General features: G+C 42.3%; 1 protein-coding gene across 3 annotated transcripts; it reads left to right on the forward strand.

Moving 5' to 3' along the window:
- Positions 1–1,898: 1,898 nt before the first annotated feature.
- Positions 1,899–27,677, forward strand: LBR (lamin B receptor). 3 transcript variants are annotated; one of them, XM_036869948.1, is made up of 15 exons: positions 1,908–2,032; positions 2,679–3,022; positions 6,481–6,659; positions 8,261–8,476; positions 11,530–11,640; positions 11,871–12,063; positions 13,155–13,351; positions 15,255–15,309; positions 17,997–18,188; positions 19,254–19,357; positions 20,267–20,392; positions 23,411–23,579; positions 26,366–26,446; positions 26,544–26,666; positions 27,395–27,677. In XM_036869948.1, exons 3-15 carry the CDS (start codon positions 6,495–6,497, stop codon positions 27,553–27,555), a joined length of 1,893 nt encoding a protein of 630 aa, XP_036725843.1. In that variant the 5' UTR covers positions 1,908–2,032; positions 2,679–3,022; positions 6,481–6,494; the 3' UTR covers positions 27,556–27,677. The 3 variants fall into 3 exon arrangements, with proteins under 3 accessions (XP_036725839.1, XP_036725853.1, XP_036725843.1); XM_036869944.1 differs by lacking the exon at positions 2,679–3,022 and having other exon boundaries at positions 1,899–2,032; XM_036869958.1 differs by lacking the exon at positions 2,679–3,022 and having other exon boundaries at positions 1,899–2,032; positions 11,530–11,613.

A 27,677-nucleotide genomic window follows, 5' to 3' on the forward strand; every position in this document is an offset into this window, starting at 1 on the left:
GTTAGGATGCACTTGCTCAAGTAAAATGAAGAAATTTAAAAGAATTCTGCAAATCTGATCTTAAACATTCATCTCAAATATTTTATATTATCGCCCTCAGACATGTTTTAAGCAGATTTAATTGCACTGGATACTGTAGTAAATATACTACAAAGATTACAGTGACCCTGCTCTTGCTATCTCAAAGTGAATTTTCTAAGACAGCCCCTTAGAAGAAGGAAAGAAGAGGAAGACATACAGGCAATTTTACAGAGTCCAGAATTAGGGCATCAGAATTAAGAGTCATGGCGGAAAGGATGAAAAGTGGAGACAAGGGTAAGCTTGCACACCAGGTGTGCTCAGAGGAGCATAGTCACAGGGGTTCTGTGGCTATTAGGAATAGTTACTATCTTAGGTCCCCACATACCCACTACAGTGTTTTCATTTCTGTGTCATTTGCTGCAAAAAATGAGGTAGCACTAATACTATCTCACCTTAAGGGCTAAGACAACTGAGGCTGAGGGCTTTGCCAAAAATCACAAAGGTTTTCTGACTTTGAAGCTCGGTGTGCATTCCTATAGCTCAGATTTCCACCCAGGGCAAATTTGATGACAATGACAATTTGATGTCAGAATTTGTTCTAGGGAAAGGCTCGGATGAACTCATTCACACTGGATGTGAATGACAGAGAAAGCTCAATGTATTTTTTTTTTTCTTATTTTTGTAGTAGTAAACCTGGGTGTTTTGTAGTTATATAAGTGTGAGAAAATGAGAGCTCTTGCACCCAAAGCTGGGCTATAAATGGTAATGCCTACTTATTATAATTTAATGGATAGTGCTTCCAAAATAGAAATTCACTTAAATTTACCTAGTAAGTTAGGTTAACCTAGTAGTTGGGTTAAGAAATACTTTGATTAAAACCACACTGCAAAATGGGGAACCTCAATGGACTGCTTTAAACTCTTGACCGCAAAGGAAGGAAACAAACTAACCAATAATGATAACTTGGAGAGAAAAAAAAGGTTTAGGATCCATAACAGATTCGGAGTTAACAATGTAATGATTCAGCATTTTGGAGGCCAAGTAAAACCAGACTTGTGGGATGCACGTCAAGTGGCATCTCACTGTGTACGGCACAGAATTTTCTCTTCCACGCCGCACGTTGTTGAATATCTTCTACCATATCTCTGCAGGACCTCCACTTAATGTTAATCCCCCTCCTCACAGCAGTCGGGCTAGGAACGCTGCGAGCTGTAGGGAGCCCTTGGACATTCTTCACCAACCCCCTCCCACCCACTGGCCCCACTGCCCCCACTGCCCCCAAGCTGCGGTCCAGGTCAGTTTCTGCCGACGTGCAGCCATCGCCAGACAAAGGAGCCCCAGATTGCCTTCGTAGCCACTGCTTGCCCTGGAGTCTATTGGTTTTTTTTGTTTTTTTGTTTTTGTTTTTAACACGGTAAGGAGAGCAGCAATAGTGTTTTAGCAAGAAGTACTTTCGGTCTCGGTCAGTTGATCTTTAGTTATCACTATGCAAATTTACTTTATAGTCCTTTTATATCTCCCGCCAAGCCACTTCACACACCAATTTCCCTACTGTGCATCGCCAGACAACTGTGGCGAGTGCCGGGAGGGAAAGGGCGGGGAATGCGCGCGGTCAGCGGGCTACAAGAGCGCCTGGGCGGCTGAGATAAGGCCCGGTCAAATACGCCTTCTGGGCCGCACCAAGGCCAGACCCGCCGGAATCCTCTTCCCCCATCGCGGGCCTTGCCGCGGGGTGGGGCGGGGCGGGGCGGGGCGGACGCGCCATGTCGCAGAACCAATCGACAGCGCCGGGCACTATTCAAAAGGCCGAGGGGCCAATGGGAGCCCTGGGAAGCCAGACTGGGGGGCGGGGCGAGGAGAGGGCGGGGCCGGGGAAGCGCGCGCCCGGGCTGCGGGACCGCGGGGCGCGAGAGCGCTAGAGCCGGCAGTGTCGCGCGCGTGGAACCGTCGCCGGGTTTCTGCTCCGCAACTCTCCCGGAGCTGTTCGTGTTCCTGCCGGAGTCCGGAGCAGGTGAGCGCCCATACCCCCGCCCCGCTCCCCGCGGCGCAGTTTCCGAGGGGCCGGGGGGAGGCCCGCGGGGCGGGCGCGGCGGGTGGGCCGGGGTCCCTGGGCGCCGGGCCTGGCGCCGCGGCCTCGCCCTCCCCTCCTCCGAGTCGGTCCGGGCTGCTGCTGGCGAGGCTCAAGGTGCGCCCGGCCCGGCCAGCTGCGGAAATGGAGCTGCGGTTTTAAATTGCAGACGTTTCCCTCCATTTTGGACGCGCCGCGTCGGAGTAAAATGATGTTGGCTGGGGAGGATGTGTGGGTGGGTGACCCACCCCGGTCCCTTTGTCCCCGCCCTGCAGCACCAGCCCTCCCAAGCCGGCTCCGAGCGCCTTTTGACAGATTAGCGGGTGGCTTGGTGGGCCCTGCTCTCGGGGAGGCGGAAAAGGCGCGGCAGCCTGGCGGACAGGGAAGTGGGGTTGCAAAGTTGCCTTTAATTCTCGCTGGTTGTCACTGACCTTGAGGGTCCAGGCCGTCTCTTTTCGGCGATTCTCCAGTGCTGGCTGCGCGCGTTGCATTCCCTCGCCCGGTGTTTGCGCACACTCAAGAAACGGGTACTTGGGCAGGTTTGCGTGCTCCAGCTAAAGCTCGATCCTATTTTTTCATCTTTTTAAAGGCTTTAAAAAAATTCTTCGTAATAACACCTTCCGACACTCGCAAGGGACACTTAGCGCTTGATGGCAGAGGTCCTGGTTCCAGGCGGTTCATCAAAATGATTGCACGGTCTGGTCGGGAGTTAGGCTGTGGATACTCAGAACGACCCAGTAGATACATTGGACAGCGCGTGGACAGTGCAAGGGTTCAGCCTGGAGCGAGCGAGCTTGCTCACCTGCTGTGACGGGCATGCACCCGGCCGGAGCCCAGCTAGATCCACGCTCCTGGTCCCAGCCCTCAGGGACCTTGCAAATAAATACGTGCAAATCTGTAATTACACTTTGTAGCAACTGCCGTGGAGGAAAGGTGTGTGTGTGTGTGTGTGTATGTGTGCTAATTTAGACTGGGCACCAAGTCCAGTTTAAGTTTAGTTTCTGAGAGCTGTCTAGGGAGGAGGGAAAAGAGTGAGTAGGAGGGGAATTACTGTTACCTTCAGTTCTTTGTATTGCTTAGGGGAAAAGTCGGGCCATGCCACCTCTACAGCCAAGAAGGTGGCGTTTCTTCTGCATCCTGCGACAGGGGCAGGAGGTAGGCCAGGGGTTCCTGTGTGGGTTTTGCCTGGCAGGCCAGCCTTGGGCCCAGGTGTTGAAGAGGGAAGCTGTCAAACTTCATTTGAGCTTCCCTTTCTCTGCCACGTTTAGACTAACTTGGGAAAGTGAGGAAAGATGACCAAAGGCCTCTGTAACACTGCAATCAGCAGAGAATAGCACGTTCTGTTGTGCTGATACACAGTAACATATTGGAGCCGATATGTGTGGGGATTCCAATGCCAATTGACACTGAAGTTAGCAAGCGTGTGGCTTAATAGAGAAAAGCCTGAGGGTCCCCATGTTTCCACTGCTAATGGGGAATGAAGACATTGTGTTCAGTAAACAAAATCTTTCTTTGCCAACCTACTTGGCTAAAACCTCCCTTCTGAGGGAGGCCTATCCCTGCGTGTTTTGACTCCATCAGGTGAGCATAGTGATGTGCACAAATGTCCTGGGGCTTTTCTGTCCTACCTGGCGAATTTACTCTTGCAGAGTTAGGATGTGATGCACGGTGTGACACTTGTGTGTGGATCTCGTGCAAAGTGGAGGTGCACGTAATGTCGGTGGTTTCACCTTTTGGAACATTTGTGTGTGAGATAGTGGTCTCCTAAGGAGCGTGCTGGTTTGTTCCTATTTTTTTCTTTTTTTCAGCCATTACATGAAAGAGTGTTATCGAGTCCTAATTCCTAATTCTTTTTTTAAAAATGTTTAGAGACCTAACATATCCACCAGCTATCTTAATTTGTTTAACCCCAAATATTTAATTGATAACAGAAAAACTTCTTTGGCACTGACCTGTGTCCAGTATTGCACAGATACTGTGTGTGTGGTGTAAATAGGTACAATGGAAAGATGACAATAAATGAATTTTCTGAAAAGGACAGAATCTGCTCAAGGGCCCTTTAAAAAATCTAGGTGGCCCCCAAGTCCTGAGGGCCTGTGTTTCAAAAGTTTATAAAGAGTTGTTTGAAACTCGGGTGGCATCTTCACGTAGAAAGATGTAATTGCCTTCTGCCAACCCTGGTTGACCAGTGTCAGAGAACTAGTACTAATAGCAGTGGTTTGATTTTAGGGGGTCCGAGGAGAAGGAGGGGGCACGAGAGAAGGAGGGCACATTTCCTTCCTCTTTCTTAGTGTTTGGAGGCTCAGAGCTAAATGTTGAAATAGGCAAAACTTGCTGTTGTCACCTTCCTTTTTTGTGCCCCTCCTCCGGGTCCCAAGGTGTCCACCGCCCTCTGCTTCCCAAGTGCCCCTCACGTGACTCCTCAGCCAGGTGTGACTTCATCCCCAGAGTGTCTGGGGTCCCCCCCAGACCCCCCCAAAGCCCAAACCTTCTCATTACCCCAGTGATGCTATCTCAGGTAGGTTTGGGAAGAAAGCCATCTCTTATACCTAATGTGTAAATGGACCGACATCCTCTAATCACCACCTGTCTTTGTGTTTTCTTTCATCTACTGACCTAGCTCCTATCTATCTAAGCAAGTGAAGCTTGTGAAGTTTTTTTCCTCAGGCGATTAACAGTGAAGAAATGTGGTGCTTGGGAAAGACTTTTTCTCAGGAGGGGCGTGGTAATCTTTCTCCTTTCTTAACTCTGGAGAGTCTTCAGAAGTTCTCAAGCATTGTTTTTGTTGACAGGAGCTGGGTGAGGAATGTATCTTTATACGCCCAGAGGATATTTCGGGAATTGCTTAGTTGGTGGGATGAGGGTGATGTAGGGAGAGATTTTTCTGTCGTACTGTCTGCTTCTCAGACGAGGCCCAGCTAGTTCAGTTGGTGTTGCAGCTGTCGGCAGGTGCTGGTTTTGTCCTGTGGAAATGTGAACCTGCTGGTCCAAGGAGGGAGAAGCATTACTACCTAAGAGCTTGAAGCACCCAGCAATCAGTTGATGTTTGAAAAACAGGCCTCATTGTAAGTGGCAATTCCTGCAGATTGCTTGTGGCTTCTTAGAGTGTTGTTTTTATACCAGGCTTCATGGGCCATGTTTTGGTTCAATGGAGAAGAAGGTTACAACTGGGGATTGATGTCTGCTGTAGGCTTTTGAAAAAAGAGCTAGGATGCTGGCCCAGGTGTGTGGTTGGCAGTTACTTGGTGTGCATTTGAGACTTCAGCTGTAAGACTTGAAAGCTTGGTGAAAACCCCAAATTTGCTATTCATTTTAGATTTGGAGTTATAATTTTCTCCCTGTTGGTTGGTTATAGCAATGCTAATTACACAGCCTTGATTTTCCCAGTCTGTTGCATAGTTTACTGTTTTTAATAAAGGTAATTTGTTAAAAATTAGATAATACATCTTTAAAGCCTTTGTAAGACTACAGTCATCCCCCCTTATCCGCAGTTTCACTTTCTGAGGTGGTCACCTGCAGTCCAATAATATTAAATGGAGAATTCCAGAAATAAATAGTTCATAAGTTTTAAATTGTGTGTCACTCTGTGTAGCGGGATGAAATCTTGGGCTGTCCCTCTCCGTCCAGCCTGGGATGTGAATCTTGCCTGTGTCCAGCGCATCTTGCCCATTAGTCACTTAGTAGCCATCTCGGTTATCAGATCAGCTGTCGAGGTATCACAGTGCTTGTGTTCCAATGACCCTTATTTTACTTAATAATGGCCCCGAAGCACAAGAGTAGTGATGCTGGCAATTCCGATATGCCAAAGCCGTGAAGTGCTTCTTTTAAGCGAAAAGGTGAACATTCTTGGCTTAATAGGGAAAGAAAAAAAAATCCTCTTGGATTTTATCCCTCTTGGATAAGGAGGGGACTACTGTATATGCAAGTTTATCAATCAGAAAATGTGTGTCCTTTGTGAGATTGTGCCTTGTTAATTAAAGAAGTATAGTTACTGTAAGCGGGTAGCGTCTTGCATGGTGCAAATCATTTGGAGCCTTTATGTTTTGTCATATTTAATCCTTAGTGTCACTTCCGTGTACAGTGGCTGTATAAAGTGATTCCCAGTGAGATATGGTGTAGCAGAAAGAACAACCTCTATGTCCTGACTCTGCCACTTCATGCCATCTGTTTCTATGCCCTTGAACAAAACAGTTAACATCTTTAAGCTTCAGTTTTCTCACCTTTAAAATAGGAGTTGTTCACCCTCTCCTCTAGAGGCTTTTGTAGCCTGAAAGTCTTGACCAGTTAAACATTTTGGAAAGTTGTATTTTAGTGTTTAATCTATGAAAAAAGACAAATGTAAGTGTGTATGCGCTGACTCTATTTTTTTTTTTTTTTTTTTAACTATTCAGACTGATTTTCAAAAATGCCAAGTAGGAAATTTGCCGATGGTGAGGTGGTAAGAGGTCGATGGCCCGGGAGTTCACTTTATTATGAAGTAGAAGTTCTGAGCCATGACAGCAACTCCCAGCTTTACAGCGTAAAATACAAAGATGGAACTGAACTTGAATTGAAAGAGAGTGATATCAAGGTAAGCACTCTTTGGTTTACAGAGCATGTTTATAACAGTTGGAAAATCACTGTAGGTGTGGTTTTTAAGCTTTAGAGCAGTCAGTTCTGGCTGTTTGCAGACATAGGGTCACTCTCCTGCTTTAGGTCAGATCCTGTTTTTTGGCTTTGGGAATGTATGAATGAGGCACAGTGCCCTGTTGCTAAGAAGCTGTCAGTCTGCTGAAGTCAGACACTTACATCGTCCTCTCCCTGGTTTAATGCACTCTGTCATTCTGTGACAGTTTGTCGTGCGTGGTGTTGGAGCACATCAAGGGTAGGGAAGGGCACTGGGTTTTGGGGAAGGCTTTCAGAGCTGAGTGCTGAGGATAGATAGGGAAAACTCAGGTGATGGGGTGGGGGGGGCTTCCACAGCGGACAGCATGCCAAAGGCTTGGGTCGGGGGACACAGACGACCAATGCTGAAAGGGTGTGGTGGGCGAGGGCCAGAGGAGGGGAAAGAAGGAGCCAGAACTGGAGGGGTTTGGGCTTCATCCCAGACACCGAGGATTTAATCAGGAGAGTGACATTAATTAGATTTGAGTCCAAGGCTTCTCAGCCTATCTGGTGAGGACCTGAGCTTGCAAATATCTGGTCCATGGCATAGAAGTATTTACGTAACACGTCGTAATTACTAGGCAAATGGGGGGAAAAGAAAAAAGGTACAAAATAAAAACCCCACTGTCAGATTGAGTAGACGTAATATTACTTTGTCAGAACGCCATAAAAATTGCTGCCCACGTCTTCCCAGGTTCATTCCTTGCTGCAGGTCAGGAACAAACAGTTCTTGAGCCCACAGTCTACGGATCACAGTCTGAGGGCTCTAGACCAGGGGTTGGCAACATTTTTGAGTAAAAGGACTTGGAAATATAGTTCGTGCGCTGCAGGAGCAGCTCTGGACATGGCTGTGTCCCAATGCGATTTTATTCATGGACACTGAAATTTGAAGTTCAGATGATTCTCTCATGCCGCCAAGTTTCATTCTTCTTTTGATTTTGTTTGCAGTCATTTGAGAACTGTAAAACCATTCTTCGCTCCTGTGCCACCCAAAATGGGTGGGAGGGATTTGGGCTGGGAGGTAGTTTGCCTTCCTTAGGTCTAGGTTCCTGGAAATATTGGGAGTAGGTGAGGGCAGGGTAAAACATTGCTCAGTAACCCAGTCTTGGACTCGTTTTCAAGATCTGACCGTGTTTTATTCAGAGTGAAACCGTGAGACGAATTTTCTTGTTATTGTTTGTGTGCTAATTTTTTTTTTTGTCCTATCATCTCAGTTTTAATCAATGTTATTTGTATCTCTTATATATGTTATTAGGAAAATGTACAGCTGCTTGGTTTAGAACATTCATTTCCTGGCAATACCTTCAAAGAAGAGTTAGGGGTGGAAAGGCTGCTTTGGTCTCAGGAGAGATGGGTCATTACAGCTGAAGTTGTTATTGGCCTCATCTGATGGATGCTCAGATCCCACGAGTTCCCAGGGTGGTTTGAGAGTCACTGGCGCGATCACTGCCGTTGCGGCCCTCTGGCAGTGTGGGTCTGCGTGTGTTATGACTTACGGTGAAGCTCTGCCTTTTCTCCTCCCTCTAGCCTTTAACCTCCTTCAGGCAAAGGAAAAGTGGCTCAACTTCCAGTTCTCCCTCCAGACGCAGAGGGAGCCGCTCCAGGTCGCGTTCCCGATCCCCTGGCCGGCCCCCAAAAGGTTCCCGCCCATCCGTCTCAGCTTCGCACCAGGCTGACATTAAGGAAGCAAAGAAGGAAGCAAGGAAGGAAATGTTGGAAATTAAACTGACTCCGCTGGTATTGGTACGTGTGTTTGGGAGATCTCCAACCTTACACAGTGTTTAATCTGCCCAAATCATGTCTTCCCCTTTATGTGTACTCAAGTGATTTGCAGTTAATAATATTAAAGATTACATTAAAAAATGAATGTTTGGAAGAATAGAAGGTATAATGCTTTTAAATACCATGAAAAAGAACATTTTTAAGTTATGAGTGCAATTTAATATTGTGTTTTTTTTTTAAAAAAAGCAGTGTTTAAATTTGAAATAGATGTAGATTGAACTGAATAGTTTTCATAGTGAATAAAAGTTCATGTAGAAAATAATGAGACATAACTATCTTATAAAAACATATTCTTGCTGTCATAGTATCATTGTACTTGATTGCTTTCCCTATTCAAAGATGGTACTTATAATGGAATTTACTTTCAGAGTTCAAGGTTGGAAATATTAGGGTGTGCAGAGCCTGGAGGACCTTGCACAATGAATATTTTAGATAGTAGACCAAATTGAAATTATAAATAAACAGAATTGAAGAAAGGTCGTTGTTTATTCTGTTCACTTAATGTTACCTCTTTTCTGGATAAAATGCACACAGATTTTTGATAACCTTAAAAAACTGGATTATCACATAGTGTTTTGTAGTCAGATTTTTTTTTCTTTTTTTTATTTTTTTATTTTTTTTTATTTTTGGCTCTGTTGGGTCTTCGGTTCGTGCGAGGGCTTTCTCTAGTTGCGGCAAGCGGGGGCCACTCTTCATCGCGGTGCGGGGACCGCTCTTCATCGCGGTGCGCGGGCCTTTCACTATCGCGGCCCCTCCCGTTGCGGGGCACAGGCTCCAGATGCGCAGGCTCAGTAGTTGTGGCTCACGGGCCCAGCTGCTCCGTGGCATGTGGGATCTTCACAGACCAGGGCTCGAACCCGTGTCCCCTGCATTAGCAGGCAGGTTCTCAACCACTGCGCCACCAGGGAAGCCCTGTAGTCAGATTTTTAAATTTTAAGATGTTGGGCATAACCTTCTGTGTTGTATTTTCCTGCATCACTTTTGTTGTTGTATGGTATTATTTGGATTTATCATAAATTATATAGAGGTAATGTAATTGTTAGCTCCCTTGTTGATAGACATTTAGCTTTTTTTCTTTCTAAGTTTTCATTATTATAAACAAATATTCTTACACAACATCTGATATAGCCTTAGGATAAATTCTTATAAGTGGAACTGCTCTGTCAGATGGATAGAGCAGATTTGAGGCTTTTCTACATATTGCCAAATTGCTTCAGGAAAGTTGATACCAGTAGGAGTAGGGTATGAATGACCATTTTCTCATTCTGAGTATAATAGTTAATAGGTTTTTTCTCTTTTGTTTTGTTTTTTTTGGCCAGTATGATTCAAAGATTTTCAACTCACCATTTTAAGTTGCATTTTGATAATTACTAGTGAGTTTGTCCATTCTGTTAGTGGCTCTTTTTACTAGTCAGGTGACTCAAGGTAAGGAACAGATGCTGTATGCTTTCTGTCACATTTCATTTTTAGCTTTTAGTGACCGTTATATTTTTTACAGTGTAACCTCCTTATGGTCCTGGTGACCCAAGAGCCGCAGACTGGCTTTGCTCCTCACCCGTCGAGCCCTAGGCTCACCGTGGACCCATCACTGAGTTGAGGATGGGGTGACGTGTGTGAAAGAATGTACTTAGGCTGCACGTAGCTTTGACATCACATCATCCTTATTCTTTTGGACTCTTAATTGTGATCTTTTTTTTTTTTTTTTAAATTATTTATTTATTTATTTATTTATGGCTGTGTTGGGTCTTCGTTTCTGCGCGAGGGCTTTCTCCAGTTGCGGCCAGCAGGGGCCACTCTTCATCGCGGTGCGCGGGCCTCTCACTATCGCGGCCTCTCTTGTTGCGGAGCACAGGCTCCAGACGCGCAGGCTCAGTAATTGTGGCTCACGGGCCCAGTTGCTCCGCGGCATGTGGGATCTTCCCGGACCGGGGCTCGAACCCATGTCCCCTGCATTGGCAGGCAGACTCTCAACCACTGCGCCACCTGGGAAGCCCTAATTGTGATCTTTGCAATACCTTGCCTCACTGTGTGAATACCCTGTCAATTTGCAGTCAGTACAGTTCAGGGTCAGCTGACTAGCTATGTTACAGGATTACATTTGTGGTTGCTGTGGATTACACATTGGACCTTTGAAAAACCGAGAGTGTAGTTTTTAGGTGGGTCTGTTTGCTGCTAAGTGGCTTGTTGGCACTTTGGTAAACTTAAGTATGTGTTGAATGCTGTCACTGCTCAGTTAGACCTTGATTTGAACTAGAACTTGATACTATATTACTGCTGTCTTTTGACAGCTGGCCTCCCAAAAGATATGTCTTTTTAATTAATCTGTCAGTGACTTTAAAGGAGCAAAGTTACCTATTTCAGCCATACATTGCCTGGAAAATGTTTTGTAAGTGAAAGTCCTTCCTCTGTACAGTAAATAAGAAATTCCCTCCACTGCTTGAAGAGAATGACATTCAAGGAAAGAGACTGAATTGAGAAAAGAGACATTAGGGAGAGAAAATGTAAGGTTAAAGAGAAATAAGGCAGATGAAATTCAGAAAGTAGGCAGTTTGTAGGTTACTAGTAATACTCCATAAGTAGCCACTATTTCTTAATTTCCTGTTATTAGCTGTTTGGGGGCAGTGAATGTCTTTTCCTCTTTTTTTTTTTTTTAACCAATTAATGAGCTGATTTACCAATTTTTACTGTATCTGCCTCTCATAGTGAATATTATTAGAGCATCTGTTATCGAACAGTGAAATTATAAGATTTAGTCTAATTTTGTTTAAAAGATGAAAGATCTTATGTGGAAGCCTCTACTGTAAGAGCCAATCTTTCGAAGATTGGGAAATTCTGATCAATTTTATTCCATTTTATTTTTAACAGAAGTGGGCTGAAATTCTTCAGCATTACGGCTGTGAAAATCTTTGGTTGGTTTTATTGCTTGGTTTCACAATACTGAATTTTTACCATCATGTTCCTTTTTACTAAGTTATCGTTCTTACGGTTAAAATGTTTTATATTCTTCAATTTAGAAGCCATTTGGAAATAGCATCAGCAGATATAACGGGGAGCCTGAGCACATAGAGAGGAATGACGTACCTCACAAAAACGCGCAGGTACAAAGGGGTTCATTTTCCTCTCAGGTAATTTTTTTCCTTGTTTAAGTGACTTTATCTACAGAAGCACATTGAAAACCATAATTTTTCTTAGAATCTTTTCTAAGATTCTGTCCTTAAATTAAGACTGAGTATAATTTAACAAATTTATTCTTATTAGTGTATATGGCTATATTAAGATGCTGAATTAGTTAATGTGGTAGCATTAATGAGACTTACTGACTACAGATATTTAATACTTTTTATTTTTTAAATAGGAAAAATTCCCGTTGTCACAAGAGAGTTGTTATATACCTACACAGTATAGCCTTCATCCAAGAAGAGAAGAGGTCAAATTAAAAGAAATAGATTCAAAGGAGGAAAAAATTGTTACAAAAGGATCTACGTCGTTGAGAACCTTTGAAGTGACAGCCACACAGCAGAAGGACTTAGAATTTGGAGGAGTACCTGGTAGGCATCAGAACCGGCCTAGGGAGGGCAAGCTGGGTGGGCAAACGCTAGTCACTATAAAGTGAGCAGGAAAGGGCTTTCTCTGAGGAGATCTGAAGGCGGCCAGGTAGTGAGCCAGGTCGGAGCCTGGGGAAGAGTTTTCAGTCAGAAGGAACAGCAGGTGCAAAGGCCTGAGTAGGAGCATTTTTGAGGGTTATCAAAGAGTAGAAAGGGTGCCATTGTGGCTATGTTTAAAACTTTTAGCAATCTTTTAATAGGTTTTGAGCAAAGAAGTGCAAAGAAATGATGAAAGGAAGGTTGGTATGACTTGTATATAGGAAGGACGGTGAGCTATTCGTGACTGGGAAATCTGCTGATAATCACATCTCAGTGACAGGGCCTGGCTTGGCAGTAGCACTGGGAATAAGCTGCATGCATCTGGTGGGTGCATGGTGTCTACCTTACCTGTTAGGCAGGTTGCTTTTGAGGGTCAAAGATCTGAAGCATTCAGAGGCTTGGAGTTATTAAGTGGGTGGAGCTGGTGAGGTTTTATGACTTAGTAAAAGAAAGTACTTCTTGGTTAAATGGTTCAAAATCCTGCATGGCTTAACTGCTTTGTATTTTGTAAGTTATAACTCTTGGCTAACTGAATCTGTTAAAGATGGTGTCCAGCATCGCTTAAAAGTCTGCGCACGTGTAGCGTGAATGTGATAACTATTTTAACTGATAGAAACTTAGGGGTATAAAGTTTTTTGTTCTTTAAAGATTAGACCGATAGTTTTTAGATGTTCCAATCTTCAGTTTGCTGGAGTTTCAACATGTTTGCTCCCATAGTGGTTGGATTTTAAATGTTTCAGAGCTTGGTTTCCGAAGTGGAATTTAGCTCATCAGTGCTGGGCATTTGCTGTTTTACTACCTTCATGCCTGTGGTTGCTTTCCCACAGGATGTGACAGGTAGAGTTAAGACTTTCTAATGGTGCATTCGAAATTGGTTTCAAACAGCTAGCCAGACTTGAGTTCTGACCTTAGAAATTCAAGTGATTTTTGAAAAAAATAAAATAAAATAACCTGGATTGAAATTAGAGCCTTGAATGTTCACTAATTATTTGCAGGTGTTTTTCTCATCACGCTTGGCCTGCCTGCTTTCCTCTTCCTGTTGCTGTTGATGTGTAAACAGGAAGAGCCCAGTCTTCTGAATTTCCCGCCTCCTCTGCCAGCTTTGTATGATTTATGGGAAACCAGGATATTTGGGGCCTACCTCCTCTGGTTTTTCCTTCAGGCTCTGCTCTACTTACTGCCGATTGGGAAGGTAAGGGTTTGTTTGTGGGGCATATGGTATTATGAGATTTTCTTCCCCTCGCTCCCGTGTTTATATAAAGGCATTTATAATAGTTTTAAGGTTAAAAGCTGTCCTTGGTCATAACTACCCAAACTTACTTAGTTTTAGTTTGTTAAGCCTTTACTCTTCTATTCTGTAACACATGCTTATTAAGCGAAACTTAAAGAATCTGATTGAGGGTTCTTGTGTAACTTTCCAAACCAAATAGAGAAGAATAAGCCATTTTGCAAAATAGCCTGACTAGTGGTAGAGGTGGCTGGGAAAAAAAAATTCCCTCTCACTATATGTCATTTCAGATGCAGAATTTTAAATTACCGGTTGATAAGCTACTGAGCTCAATGGACTTTAGTCCGTTATCTTTTACTTTTTTTTTTTTTTTTTAATATGATGAGTTTCTAATTTTCATCTCTTTCAGCAATTTGTTGTCTGGACCATTGAATGTTCTTTTCAGACTCATGCAGTGTCTTTAAAACTTGTCCTCATTGCTAAGTGTAGTTTTTTCTTCTTTCATTAGAATACTCTACTTGGATATATTTAAAAGAACATGAGGTTCCCTAATCAATAAATAATTCATTTAAAGATCTTGTTCTTAGAGCTTTGCAAGTTTGCCAACTGTCTGTAAACCAAAGGATCAGTTTTATTAGGAGTGGCAAATGCCAGGGATAGGAGGATAGAGCTGCAGACTTTAAATACTTTGGAACCTCACCATAACATTGGCTCTAGAGAGGATTCTTGGATGTGAACCTTCAGGTATTTTTGTGATAAGGCTCTATAGTAAAAAGTCACAAATTCAGGTAAACTCAGGTAAAGCTAGTTCAAACTAGACAATATTTATTGAGAAAAGCAGTTTTGATGGTTAAAATATATATATATGTCTGTATCTATATCTATAGCTATATATATATATATAGCTATATATCTATTTTTTTCCCACAGACTAAAACCCAACACAGTAGTTGTTAGATACCTTTAATAGATAAGGATCATTTGAAATTAGCATGTGGGGTTTTGTTAATCCTGTAATCTCAAACAGATACTACATTTCCCCTGGGTTCCCTTTCATAGCTAATGAAAGGGTAAAGTAGTTTGGCCCAAGACAAATGATACCATATTAGTATTTTACAATTTATAATGAATTGTACCATTTCTGAATAGTTATTTTGGGGAGTAAAATGTAGCTGCCGTTGGGCAAGTGGACTTTTTATTTTAACTCATCCTGTTCTAGTAGTGTGTTTCTTGAGTACCTTTTATATGGGGATGCTGTGGGTGATCCACATGAAGAGATGAAATGGTCCAGTGGACATGCTCTCGGTCTCTTATTGGAGATAAAAGAATCACATGAAATGATTGAATAACTAAGTGAGCGTATATGTATAAATAGCAGAGCAAATAAGTATATGAGTCTGTATCATCAAATAGCACATGGGCCTTGGGGATTGGGTAAGTGGGGTTGAACCCGATTGAAAGGATGACACAAACGTGAGATAGTGGAGTTGTGTTCTGCTTTGTAAGCAGTGGGGAGTCATTGAAGAGTTTTGAGCTAGAGATCGACTAGATGTACAGGTTTTTGAAAACATATCTGGTCTTGTGGTGGGACGTGGGATCATTGGGGGAGAGTGGCTATTGCAATAGTCTCAGTACACAGAGAAGTCATTACTAGATTTGTATTTGAGATAAATTCTTGAAGGTGGAATTACTTTACCAAAGGGCATGCCATGAAGATGTTTGAGACTTGTTACTAAAGTTTCCTACTAAAAGATGATCCTCCTTCTTGGGCATGTTGAAATTTAGGTGATTTTACAAGACATATATATCATGGTAAAGTGTTGTGCTTTTTAAATTTTAAATTAAAAAAAAAACCTTTTCTTTTAAGGTTGTAGAAGGAACACCTCTTACTGATGGAAGAAGACTCAAGTACAGATTAAATGGTGATTTTTTTTTTTTTTTTTCAAGACTCAAATTGATGACTTGATAGCTCAAACTTTTGGGTGCTGTACTCTTTAAACTGTCAAAGCTGATTATGCCAGAGCAGTAAATAGTAAATTTCTCTCAGTAGTCCGAAGAGCATGCAAATAAACTGCTCGCACCTGCAGCCAATATGTCAAAATTATGCCATGTTAAGTAACAAGCCACTCAGTCACTGTTTTCCACTCTCCAGTTTTATTTTCTTAGTAGCATTTATCACTCATTGAAGCAATTTTGACTATGTATTTTATCATCCCGAGTCATCCCCATGGCCTAAGAAGTTCTGCACTGATGTGGGCTTCCTGGCCACTCCTGCCCTCCGGAGCTCTTGCTCATTTGCTCCAGCCACTAGCCTCCGGGCCGTCTCTAGGCTACATTCTCAGTGCTTTTGCCTGGAAAACTTTCCCCCAAAGTGTCGGCTGCTTCATCCCTGATGTGTCTCTGCTCAGAGGAGCCCTCAGATCCCTTTCTTTCCTTTCCCCTGCTTTATTTTCCTCTATGACAGGTCTTTCTGACATCAGTGTACTTGTCTCTTCACTGGACTCTCCTCACTAGAAGGTGGCTTGTGGGCAGGGACTTGGCTGTGTTCATTGTGGTACCCTTGGTGCCAGCAAAGGGACTGGCCTGTAGGAGGCGCTTGTTGGTAGGAGCCCTGAGTGGATGGAGTGGAAGTCTCGATGAGCATCTCAAGAAGTGGGCATTGTCCCTCTTGACGTGGGCACCTCCCGGGGTAGGAGTGTGTGCTGAGTAAGAGGAACAGTCCACCTTTGGCACGTGAAGACTTTGATAAAGTACAGTTAACCTGTTTTTAAGAAATACGTGTATAGTGTAGTTATCCTTAAATGATTTTCCATTTTAACTAGATTGGGTAGACTGTTTTCCTTTTCTTGGGAATAATGTTGTAAATTTTAATTCTTGGCCTGTTTTAATCCTATCGCTTCTCACCTTTCGAACTGTGGATACTTTTTTCAGTGACTCATCTAGCATCCACCGTATCTGAAATCACTCGACTGGGCTCTAAAAGGGAAGCCAAAGGTATTTTAGATGACTGCCTCTTGTGCCAAGTGGGTAAGGCGTTGAACCTAGCTCAGCGCCTGACCCGTGGTAGATGCTTAGCACTGACTTGCTGCTACTGTCAGATACTTTGTTTACTTTTACCAGATTCCTTGCTGCTTGAACCAGGTTTAGAATCTCCAACACACCCTCTCTCCTGCGCCTTGCGGCCTCAGTGAGGCCAGGTTTGGGGAGGCGTGGGGTGTTCCCTTTGGGCCGTCAGGTCTGTCGCTGTTCGTGTTTTGTGGGCTTCTCTCTAGGTACCCACTTACTTCTCTTCTAAGTGCTCTTCTTTTCTGTTTTTGCTTCCCTTTGAGGGGTGGCTCACTCGGAGGCTGAGAACAGTAGTACTGGGCTCGGAGCTGTCGGAGCAAGCAGGCAGTGGCTGAACTAGTTGCTTGATCCTTCCTTTGAAAATTTCCTCATCTGGTTCTAGTATTATGAGATTTTACCATCATCAGCTAAGGAGAGTCCTAAGACATTTTGAATAATTTAATCCACGTAGGCTAGAGAGCAAGAAACTGCTTCATCTACCATTCTTTTTCTTTAATGTTCATAAATTTTACGAGCATTAAATGAATGCTTTACGAAGTTAAAGAAAAAGTTTAAAAAGTTAAAAGTTACTCTTTGGAGTAAACCTGACAATGTGGAACATGTGGATTTAAATAATAAATTAGAGATGACCATTTGACTTTACAAAAGCTTTGGCTTTAGAATTCTTATAGAAATAACACCTACGTCTTTTCTGTGTTAGACTGTTTTTATCCAAATGTGATTTGACTGCTTACTCAGAGAACAGTTTTTGCAGGCGCTCAGCTCCTGGAAGGAAAACTGTTTCTTGGGTGCAAAGAAAAAGCAGCCAGTACACTCAGCTTCTGTCTGTTGAGCCATAGCAGGGCTAGCTCGGAGCAGGAGTTCCTCTTGTGGGGCCTCGTGGGCGCTTTTGACTTCGGAATGAACATCTGTGGGCCTGGCAGTCCCTCCCTGACATCCCCACTCAGCTGGGTCCCCTCAGTCTCCTGCCTGGCCCTGGGGAACATTTGGGTTGTGGCCTCTTCTTTGAGGGCAGGGTCTTGAGGTCTTTGTTTGGGAGGTGGAGTACGACCAGGATCCTTTGAAACCCTTATGGATAAGTTATTTCGGGTAAAAATATTTATAATTTATAACCACCAGCATTGCCCTAAAGGCTTTAAAATGTGTGTTTGGCCCAGCTCTGTCACTAATTAGCCATTTGACTTTGGCCTGAGGGGTTTGGATTTTGTGAATTTTGAGGTTCTTTTCAGCTTTTTAATAGTGAATTTCTGTGCACTTCTTTTCAGCTCTCTCTTCATTAAAAGCAGATGACTGTTCACAATGAAAAGTAGTAACTTAAGTGTGTTAGAATATTTCAAAAATTGTGTGCGAGATAAGGCATCTGTATTGAAGACTGCTAACCTCAGGGGCACTGCTCGTTCATATATTTGTGTGTGTGTAGCCTGAATAATGAAACTAAGATTTTAAAAAATAATGTTGCATTATTTTATAACAGTGTAAATCTCATGTGAACCCTGGGTTAACATTAATTTTTTGCCCCCCCCCCCCCCTTTTTTTTTTTAAGGATTCTACGCTTTTATCCTGACATCTGCACTCGTCGGAGCATCTTTCTTCTGGGATGTAGAGCTTTATTATGTGTACAGTCATTTCCTTCAGTGTGCATTTGCAGCCACTGTTTTTTCTGTGGTCTTGAGTGTTTATCTCTACGCCAGGGCTTTGAAAGCGCCCCGGGATGAACTGTCGCCGGCCAGCTCTGGTGAGCAGTGTTAGAACGTGGGTCCCACAAATGCCTCCCCACACCCTCACCCCACTGGCCCCCCAGCATCTGTTTCTAGGCTTTCATAGAATTCTCTTCTAGCTTCAGTTTATGAGAGATGACGAGAAATAGGAAAAAAAAAAAAAAAAGGTGAAAATATTTAGAGAAAAATAAAAGGAGGAAAATCTCATTTTTTCCCCTCGTGCTTTCCTATTTGTTTCTTCTTCCTTTTTTAGTCACTTGATGACAGTAAGACATTTTAACAACTTACAGCATTTTAGTAACATTAGTATTATAACAATTTAGGACAAATATTTTTTGTCCAAAATAGTAAACATCCTTTAAAAAAAAAACAAACAACAAATAATAGAGATTACAAATTGGTTGATTTTAGCCTAAAGTACTTATTAAACATTAAAAAAATTAAGTGGCTTATTTTTTTTTTTTTTAATGTTTTTTTAAACTTTTGGGTTTATTTTATTTATTTATTTATGGCTGTGTTGGGTCTTCGTTTCTGCGCGAGGGCTCTCTCTAGTTGTGGCAAGTGGGGGCCACTCTTCATCGCGGTGCGCGGGCCTCTCATTATCGCGGCCTCTCTTGTTGCGGAGCACAGGCTCCAGACGCGCAGGCTCAGTAATTGTGGCTCACGGGCCTAGTTGCTCCGCGGCACGTGGGATCCTCCCAGACCAGGGCTCGAACCCGTGTCCCCTGCATTGGCAGGCAGATTCTCAACCACTGCGCCACCAGGGAAGCCCCTAAGTGGCTTATTTTTAAAACTGTGAGTCTACATTTAAAAAAGCTCCAGTTCCCTCAAAATCTAGGAATCTGGCGCCATAGGCCCCATGCCTAGAGCACATGGATGTTTCCAGATGGGGCCAGCGTCCCCTCCCCCCTGTGTCCTCACGGCCCCTCTTGGCTCTCACCATCACGCCTTTCCTCACTGGCTGTTTGCCAGGCTCCTGGAGGTGACTGAATTGTGACCCTGGAGAGTGGATAGCAGTGCAATTTTAAAGCCTCACAATTGGGTTTGGAATACTGTTTGGATAAGGACTTTTCCCTTCATAGGAAATGCTGTGTATGACTTCTTCATTGGCCGTGAGCTAAATCCTCGGATTGGTACTTTTGATCTCAAATACTTCTGTGAATTGCGCCCCGGATTGATTGGATGGGTATGTCTTTTTTTTTTTTTTTTTTTTTTAATTTCAATTCAGTAGTACAAATTAGTCTTGCTTTTAGAAAGGATTGTAGACAATGTTAAAGTAAGCTGTGGGTGGTATGTTTTTAGGAATAATCACGGCATTGCATAAATCTGTCTACTTAAAATATTTTCTTGCTGTAAATATAGTCCAGAGGGTTAAGATGCCCTGTTACAGGTTATTAAACATTAAAAGAGTTTGTTTTATTTTGATTATATCACTTTATGTAGGAAAATAATAGTGTATGAATTAAGAAAAAATGTATTTTCCTCCCCTTTAAAAATATTTTGACTTAATTTTAGACTTGTACGAGAGTTGCAAAAATAAAGAGTTCCTTCATACCACTCTCCCCAATGTTAACATCTGGCAGAACCATAATATAGTTATCAAAAACAGCAATTAGAAAAAAAACCCCACAAATTAACATTGTTACAGTAGTATTAATTAAATCCCTAGACCTTATTTGAGTTTCACCAGTGTTTCATGCTGTTGGCCTTTTCCTGTTCCAGAATCCTCTTCAGGGTCCAACCATGCATTTATTTGTTATTTGGCCTTAGTCTCCTTTAGTCTGTAACAGTTACTGGTCTTTCCTTTTCCCTCATGACCTTGACACTTTTGAAGATACTGGTCAGTTATTTTGTAAGAGTGTCCTTCAGTTTGGGTTAGTCCAGTGTTTTCTCATGATTGGAGTGAGTTATACGTCTTTGGCAAGAACACCACAGAATAAGTGTCCATCTCAGTGCATCTTATCAAGGGACTCCTGAGGTTGATATGTCTTATAACTGATGGTGGCTTCTCGGTAAGGTGGTGTCTGCAGCTTTCTCAGCTGGGAAGTTACCACCTTTCTCTCTGTAGAAACTATACCTGCCCCTGTTATTTCAGGTGGTCATTAACCTGGTGATGCTTTTGGCTGAGATGAAGCTACAGGATCGCACTGTTCCATCCTTAGCAATGATTTTGGTCAACAGCTTCCAGCTCTTGTATGTGGTGGATGCTCTCTGGAATGAGGTAATTAATTTTAAGAGCTTTGGAGTCAGACGGCGTTGAGTGTGGGTGAGTGACCTGACGCCTCTGAGCCTCAGCTTCTTACACACAAAGTGAGGAGAATATAGCCTGCCTGCAAGGCTTGTGAGGATTAAAGGAGATGTGGATCCCTGTGACGCATTGAGCTCACACACAGTGAGCACTGACAGAGGGTAGGTGTCGAGAACTGTGGTGATACTTCCATGTATATCAGCTGCTCTGTCAGGTGCTAAATATTTAAGATCTGTGGATCTTGGCTTTGTGGGTGTGACTGATTCATATAAATAAAACTTTATTTATATGAATTATTAACATTAATTTCTTATTGATTCTATCAGATGAAAGTGGATGGACAGATTATCATCGAATTAAGATAGTGTTTTTTGGATTGTCAAGGGGAAGATAGTTCTTAAATAAAGGGGGAGATGTTTTACTGTTGGTGTTTCAGAATAAAAGGGTAGCTCTAATTAGATGGATATAAAACCAGAAATCATGATACATTGAGGAAACCAGTTTAAATAAAGCTAATTTCCTAACACTTGGCTTTTCTCATACGTTGATACATCATCAGTTTTTTCTGCTGCTTGAAGACTGGCAAATGTTTGCTAATCTCGGTCTCACCTAACTATATTCCTCTTGAAAATAATTTCTTCCTTCGGTCTGTTTTACAACTGTTTTATCATTTACTGTTATCTTTGTCATCATCTCCTCCAAATTCCAAGTTGAGTTTTCTTTCAGTTTTAAAAACAAAATTGGCAGCCCTATGTCATAATGTTCCAAAATAAATTTTCTTGGCAGTCTGTTGACATTTTGAGAGAAGGTCCATCTCCTTTAAGGTGTTTTTTTAAAAACTGTCTTATTTGGTCATATTCAGTCAAAATGACTTTGAAAGCTTGATATTGATTTGTCGATAACCTTCCTTTTCTTTGGGAGGAGATTAGGACCTCTTTGAGGTAAACAGACCTCGAGTGCAAGTAGCCACATTTGGATTCTTGTTGAGCTCCTGCCACTGAACACAGACCTGGGCTCAGCCTTAGAAGCTGCAGAGATTGTGGGAGCATCTGATACAGAGTCCTTTGAAAATTCCAAGTCTACTCAAAATTAAACATGCTTTTGAAATTAAAAAAAAAAAAAAACCAATTCTTGTAAATGCACTTAGTCTTGCCAGTTGTAGGTCTTTCTTTGATTTTGTAATAAAGGGCTCCTAAGAAGATGGTAGGTTACATTTTACAGGTCAGATGATATTTCCTCTATTGCTTCATCACCTCAGAGATTTTTTTTTTAACTTCCTGTCTGGAAGCTTTTCAGTGATGAGTAATTCTTCCTTCTAGTTCTCTGTCATGTCATGGTAGTCACTTTTGAAGTGACTTAGAAATTCATATTTTCTAGAGATTTAAACAAACATTGATTTCTGTTAACAGAAAATGTTTGTATTTTAAGGCAAAACTGTTAAGGCAGTTTTTCACCAGGGGTAGTGGATTAAAGTTGGGAAGTTATTTTTTTAAATACGTTATCAGTATCTCAGCCAGATTATAGCAGGCTTCTTGAAGAAAGGACTTGATTTTACGATTTTCTTTAGTATCTGGCACACTTTTGGGCAATTAGTAGATGCTTAATAATTTTCTTATTACATTGGGTGATAGAAATTCTTCTCTGTGTTGATGTGCTACACCTTAGAAAATGGAGAATACGAACTTACATATAAATGACCCTTCCTGTGAGCCTCTGCTGGCTGTCCAGCAAATCCCCTGAGGCCCCAGGAACTGGGTAGGGCTGCGGGTTCTGCCCCTGCTGGCACCAGCTGTTTACGCCTTGTCCCTCACTCGTTGCCCACTCCCGTGTGCCCTGTGGTTATCACTGGTCTGCTCTGGTACCTGCTCCCGTGTGCATAAGAATAGGCGCTCTTGACTAGAGGGTGAACCAAAGGGCCTGGAGTCGTTACATCCATTTTTCTGTTCCATGGTCCTTTTGCTTGCTTTCTGGAAAAAAATGCGTTTTGGAGATGATCACTCTTTTTCTTTAACCTAGAATATTGATTTTTTTTTAATTTTAATTTTATTGGAGTATAGTTGATTTACAATGTTGTGTTAGTTTCAGGTGTGCCGCAAAGTGATTCAGTTATACATATATTCATTCTTTTTTAGGATCTTTTCTCATATAGGTGATGTTCCCTGTGCTATACAGTAGGTCCTGTTGGTTTGATTCTTCAGTAGAGCTTACTTATACTTGCTAATTTTCCTAGTCAGCGGTGAGTACTAGTGTCAGAGGCAGATTAGAGATGCCCTTGGGCAGGGCCGTCTGCACTTCCAGAGCCGGGCCTGCAGGTTTCTGGTCCGGGGGGATCTGGCTGCTGGCTTGCGCGGACCAAATCCCCAAGAGAGTGCGTTCAGGTCCTGATTTACCCTGAGCAGCGAGGCAAGCATTTTCCCATGTTGCATTTTCCCATGTTGCTGGGTAGTGTGGAAAAGCTACACAAAAAGCCAGGTTGCTATCAGAAGTTAGGTTGGTGCACGTGTGCTGGGTGCTGGGGTGGCAGGTGGAAACCCGTGGTCCCCGCCTTCCATCTTCTAGTCTAGTGGTGAGAGTCGCTTATTTACAGGACAGTTACATGGTTGCTCCAGGCTTCAGCGGGTGGTGGGTGGTGGCATCTGAGAAGTGCCTTGTCTAGGGGGAGGCTTGAGGAAAGCAGCACGGGTGAGGCTTCACCTGAAGTTGGAGCGGGGAGTTCCAGGCAGAGGCGTGGAGACACAAGGGGCGTTGGGAGCTCTGTTGTTTCAGGATCGTGGAGGGAGAGGGTAGAGCGACAGGAGAAGAACAGAATGATACACGTGCCAAGGGAACCAGATCCCCGCTCCCACTTTAAAACGGTTTTGGTTGGTGTACTTTCCCTTAGCCCTTTGTGAATTTGACTGTAAACTAGAACTTTATTTGAATACTTTAAACATAGAAGTTTTTGTCCCCCAAACTTTAAAAAAAATTTTCCCCCCCTCCATACCCTTATAGGAAGCACTGTTGACAACCATGGACATTATCCACGATGGATTTGGATTCATGCTGGCTTTTGGAGATTTAGTGTGGGTTCCATTTATCTACAGCTTCCAAGCCTTTTATTTAGTCAGTCATCCAAATGAACTGTCTTGGCCAATGGCTTCTCTAATCATTGCTCTGAAACGTGAGTATTAACTTCAGTCTCTGTGTATTAAATGTTGTGTGCTGACTCTGCTGTGCTGTGATATCTACATATTTATAGCGTGCCCTTTTACTTATTTTTTATTTTTTTATTTTTTTCAAGTCTGAATGGCTCTTTATATTGTAATAAATGGATAAATAACCACTTAGTTCCAACAACCCAATTAAGTACTAAGTAACCAAGTTCATGTTTATAAAAGGGACAAATATGGCCGAGTTATGTAAAAGAAAATGCTGTTATACACTGGGAGCAGCTATCTAGCAATAGGACACAACTACAGATCTTATCAGAATGAGGTGACTGAGAAAAGCAAGGCTGATGGGAGGGAAGAACAGAAGACACAGACATAATAAGATATCATCTTAGGTAGCAGAAGGCATCTGGAGAATGGGACTCGATGCTAGCTTTGACACTAGCTGTGTATTCTTGTATCTTGTACAGGTTACTTGTTTTCTCTGATCCTTGAGCTCTTTTGGAAAATCAGGATTGAATTTTAGTCTTTCCTGGATTTTTTTTTTTTTTAACATCTTTATTGGAGTATAATTGCTTTACAATGTTGTGTTAGTTTCTGCTGTATAACAAAGTGAATCAGATATACGTATACATATATCCCCATATCCCCTGCCTCTTGCGTCTCCCTCCCACCATCCCTATCCCACCCCTCTAGGTGGTCACAAAGCACCGAGCTGATCTCCCTGTGCTATGCGGCTGCTTCCCACTAGCCGTCTATTTTACATTTGATAGTGTATATATGTCCATGCCACTCTCTCACTTTGTCCCAGCTTACCCTTTCCCCTCCCCGTGCCCTCAAGTCCATTCTCTATGTCTGCGTCTTTATTCCTGTCCTGCCCCGAGGTTCATCAGAACCATCTTTTTTTTTAGATTATACATATGTGTTAGCATACAGTATTTGTTTTTCTCTTTCTGATTTATTTCACTCTGTATGACAGACTCTAGGTCCATCTACCTCACTACAAATAGTTCATTTTCGTTTCTTTTTATGGCTGAGTAATATTCCATTTTGTATATGTGCCACATCTTCTTTATCCATTCATCTGTCAGTGGATGCTTAGGTTGCTTCCATGTCCTGGCTATTGTAAATAGTGTTGCAATGAACATTGTGGTACATGACTCTTTTTGAATTATGGTTTGCTCAGGGTATATGCCCAGTAGTGAGATTGCTGGGTCATACGGTAGTTCTATTTTTAGTTTTTTAAGTTACCTCCATACTGTTCTCCATAGTGGCTATATCAATTTACATTCCCACCAACAGTGCAAGAGGGTTCCCTTTTCTCCACACCCTCTCCAGCATTTATTGTTTGTAGATTTTTTGATGATGGCCATTCTGACTGGTGTGAGGTGATACCTCACTGTAGTTTTGATTTGCATTTCTCTAATGATTAGTGATTAGCGTGCCCTTTTAAATGGCAATGATTGGCTCAAGTTTGAAGTAATCTGTGATGGATGAGTTGAGTAATAAAAAGATTCTTGCATCTTACAAAGAGAATGGATGTTTCTTTCTTGGGTTCTTCAGTAGTTCTTTAAACATAATTTTAAACAAACCATTTGGTTTTAAAATTTAGTTTAAAATAATAAGTTAATTTAAAATTTTATTGTCTTAGTAATGATTCATTTTTTCTGTTGAGTGCCTGCTTTTTCTGGTAACACCTTAAAAAGTAGGAAGATTGGTCTTGCCTTCCTAGAGCTTGCATTCTAACAGGAGAAATAAGACGCTCAGACACTGCATTGAGGGGTAGGAAGAGTCTAGAGGAGGGACTTACAGACCAAATATGATGGGAGTTTAAGGTAGAGAGTGTGTCTCTCTCTGGGGGAACATCAGTGTAAACTTATTGGAGGATATGGTGTTTGATCTGAATTGTAGTGGGTAAAAGTGGGATGGGGAGATACATACATCGGACAGAGGGAACCACTCGGCCAGGGTGGATGGTGGAGAGAAGTGAGGAGTACACTTTGCCCGGCTGGTCGTGGGTTAGCTTCGGGATGGCTTTTCTTTCGTTATACTGTTGGTTAAACACCTCCGCCAGAGGGAGGGCAGGGAAAATTAGCACTGGACTTCAAATATTGCTAGTTTTGCTACACTAATCAGTATTTAAGGTAGAAGAAGAAATTCAAGCTATTGGTTGAAATTAAGATTTAGTTTCTTCATTGGTTTGGTTAAACGTGCCTGTGTGTTATTCAAGACAGGATATGTATATTTTACAGTTAAGCTAAAAATAGGGAGTAGAGTTATTTCTTACTACTTTATTGAGGACTGATAATAAATAGTGATGTGTCAGGGCCTCTTAATTTTGACATTTTGGAATTTGAAATAAAGCTACCAACTTGGAGGCTTACAGTGGGATTTGGCATATATTTATGTGCAAGTTGTTCTGGTGCAGATTCTGAGCTATAGTTTTATTAATAAAGCATTCATGTTGTGTCCAGTAGGTATCATAACTAACAGATGAACTCCAGTATTGACTTTATTGTAATGTGGGCTGCCTTAGATTTTGTTCATGGATGTAACTATATTTGTTAGTTTTGCCTTCAAGGTAGATGATGAAAGCTGTACGATAGTGAGATATCAGGATCATATCTTCTTTTGACCTTCTAAGATTGAGAGGTTTTGAATTGTTAAGAAATCAAACTATTCTGTACTTTGGAAATTTCCTTGGAGCACAGGAATAATTTCTAAATGAAATTACAGATGCTTTTAAATAAAGATTATATCTAAATTGTTAACAAATGAAATTTTTAAAAAATTACAGTGTGTGGATTTGTAATCTTCCGATGTGCAAATTCTCAGAAAAATGCATTCCGGAAAAATCCCACTGATCCAAAGCTTGCACGTAAGTATTGGTTTATATTTGTAGTATTTATACCACATAAAGATTTTATGTCTGTTTGTCTAGAGATCATTAAAAATGTATTCTTATTTTTGTATAGATTTAAAAACCATTCATACTGCAACAGGAAAAAGTCTTCTCGTTTCTGGATGGTGGGGTTTTGTTCGCCATCCCAATTACTTGGGTGACCTCATCATGGCCCTGGCGTGGTCCCTCCCATGTGGTAAGCATTTAAGAAGAGAACTGATTTGACTCTTTCTCCGGCCACCACAGGATGTGTGTGTGCTCGTTGGGTCTGGGTGTCGCCTGTTGGAGGTTTGGGTTGCCCGTTCCCCATCTGGGTGCTGCACTTTTGCGTATCCAGCACCTCATTCATCCAGCGTCTGAGGGGAATTAGGAATTCACAGAGCCTGAAGTTTTACTCTAAACTTCTGCAAGCAAAATTTTAAGTTTTAAACTGTGCCTGGTAGCTTTTTTTCTAAGAAGAATATGTAGAAATTAACTTTTTATTCGTGACTCAGTGTACGTAGATTGTGAAAAACTTCGGTTCTTAAGAAGAAGAAAAGGCGCACTCTGTTCTGTTTGTGTTAGTGTCAGCGCATACCCTGCAGTGCTGTCTGCCCTGCCCACCCTGCCCCGCACTGGTGGCCTGCCATCCTCTTCCTGAGCACCGGCGGGGAGGAAACGGGGAGATTTGCGTTAAATACAGAGGTTCTGATTATGAAGGATTGTTAGGGTGGATTAATCACTGTTCTCTGAATAGCTCTTAATTCAAATACTACCTCCTGCCGCACCCTAGTGGGATTTTATGAACCGGTTTAGTTGTTTCCCCCATTGGAGAAAATGAAGTAACGGGATGGTCCATTTTTAGACGATTTGGGGACCAGCAGGAAACAATACTGTGTAGTGATAATAAAAATACCTAGTACTATTTACTGTTGCTGTCCTCAGGTTTCAATCACATTCTGCCTTATTTCTACGTGATTTATTTCACCATTTTGCTGGTGCACCGTGAGGCTCGCGATGAACACCACTGTAGGAAGAAGTACGGCCTGGCGTGGGAGAAGTACTGCCAGCGCGTCCCGTACCGCATATTCCCATACATCTACTGATTCTGGTCTAGGCGCTGTCTAAATGCTCCTGCAGTTTTGGCTTCCATTTGCAAAAAAAGAAAAAAAACCCAAAATGAACCTTTTGTTGCACCGACAGGATCTTGATGTTTCTCTTTCTTTTT

The sequence above is a fragment of the Balaenoptera musculus genome, chromosome 1, assembly GCF_009873245.2.
Source record: "Balaenoptera musculus isolate JJ_BM4_2016_0621 chromosome 1, mBalMus1.pri.v3, whole genome shotgun sequence".
In the NCBI taxonomy this organism is placed as follows: domain Eukaryota; kingdom Metazoa; phylum Chordata; class Mammalia; order Artiodactyla; family Balaenopteridae; genus Balaenoptera; species Balaenoptera musculus.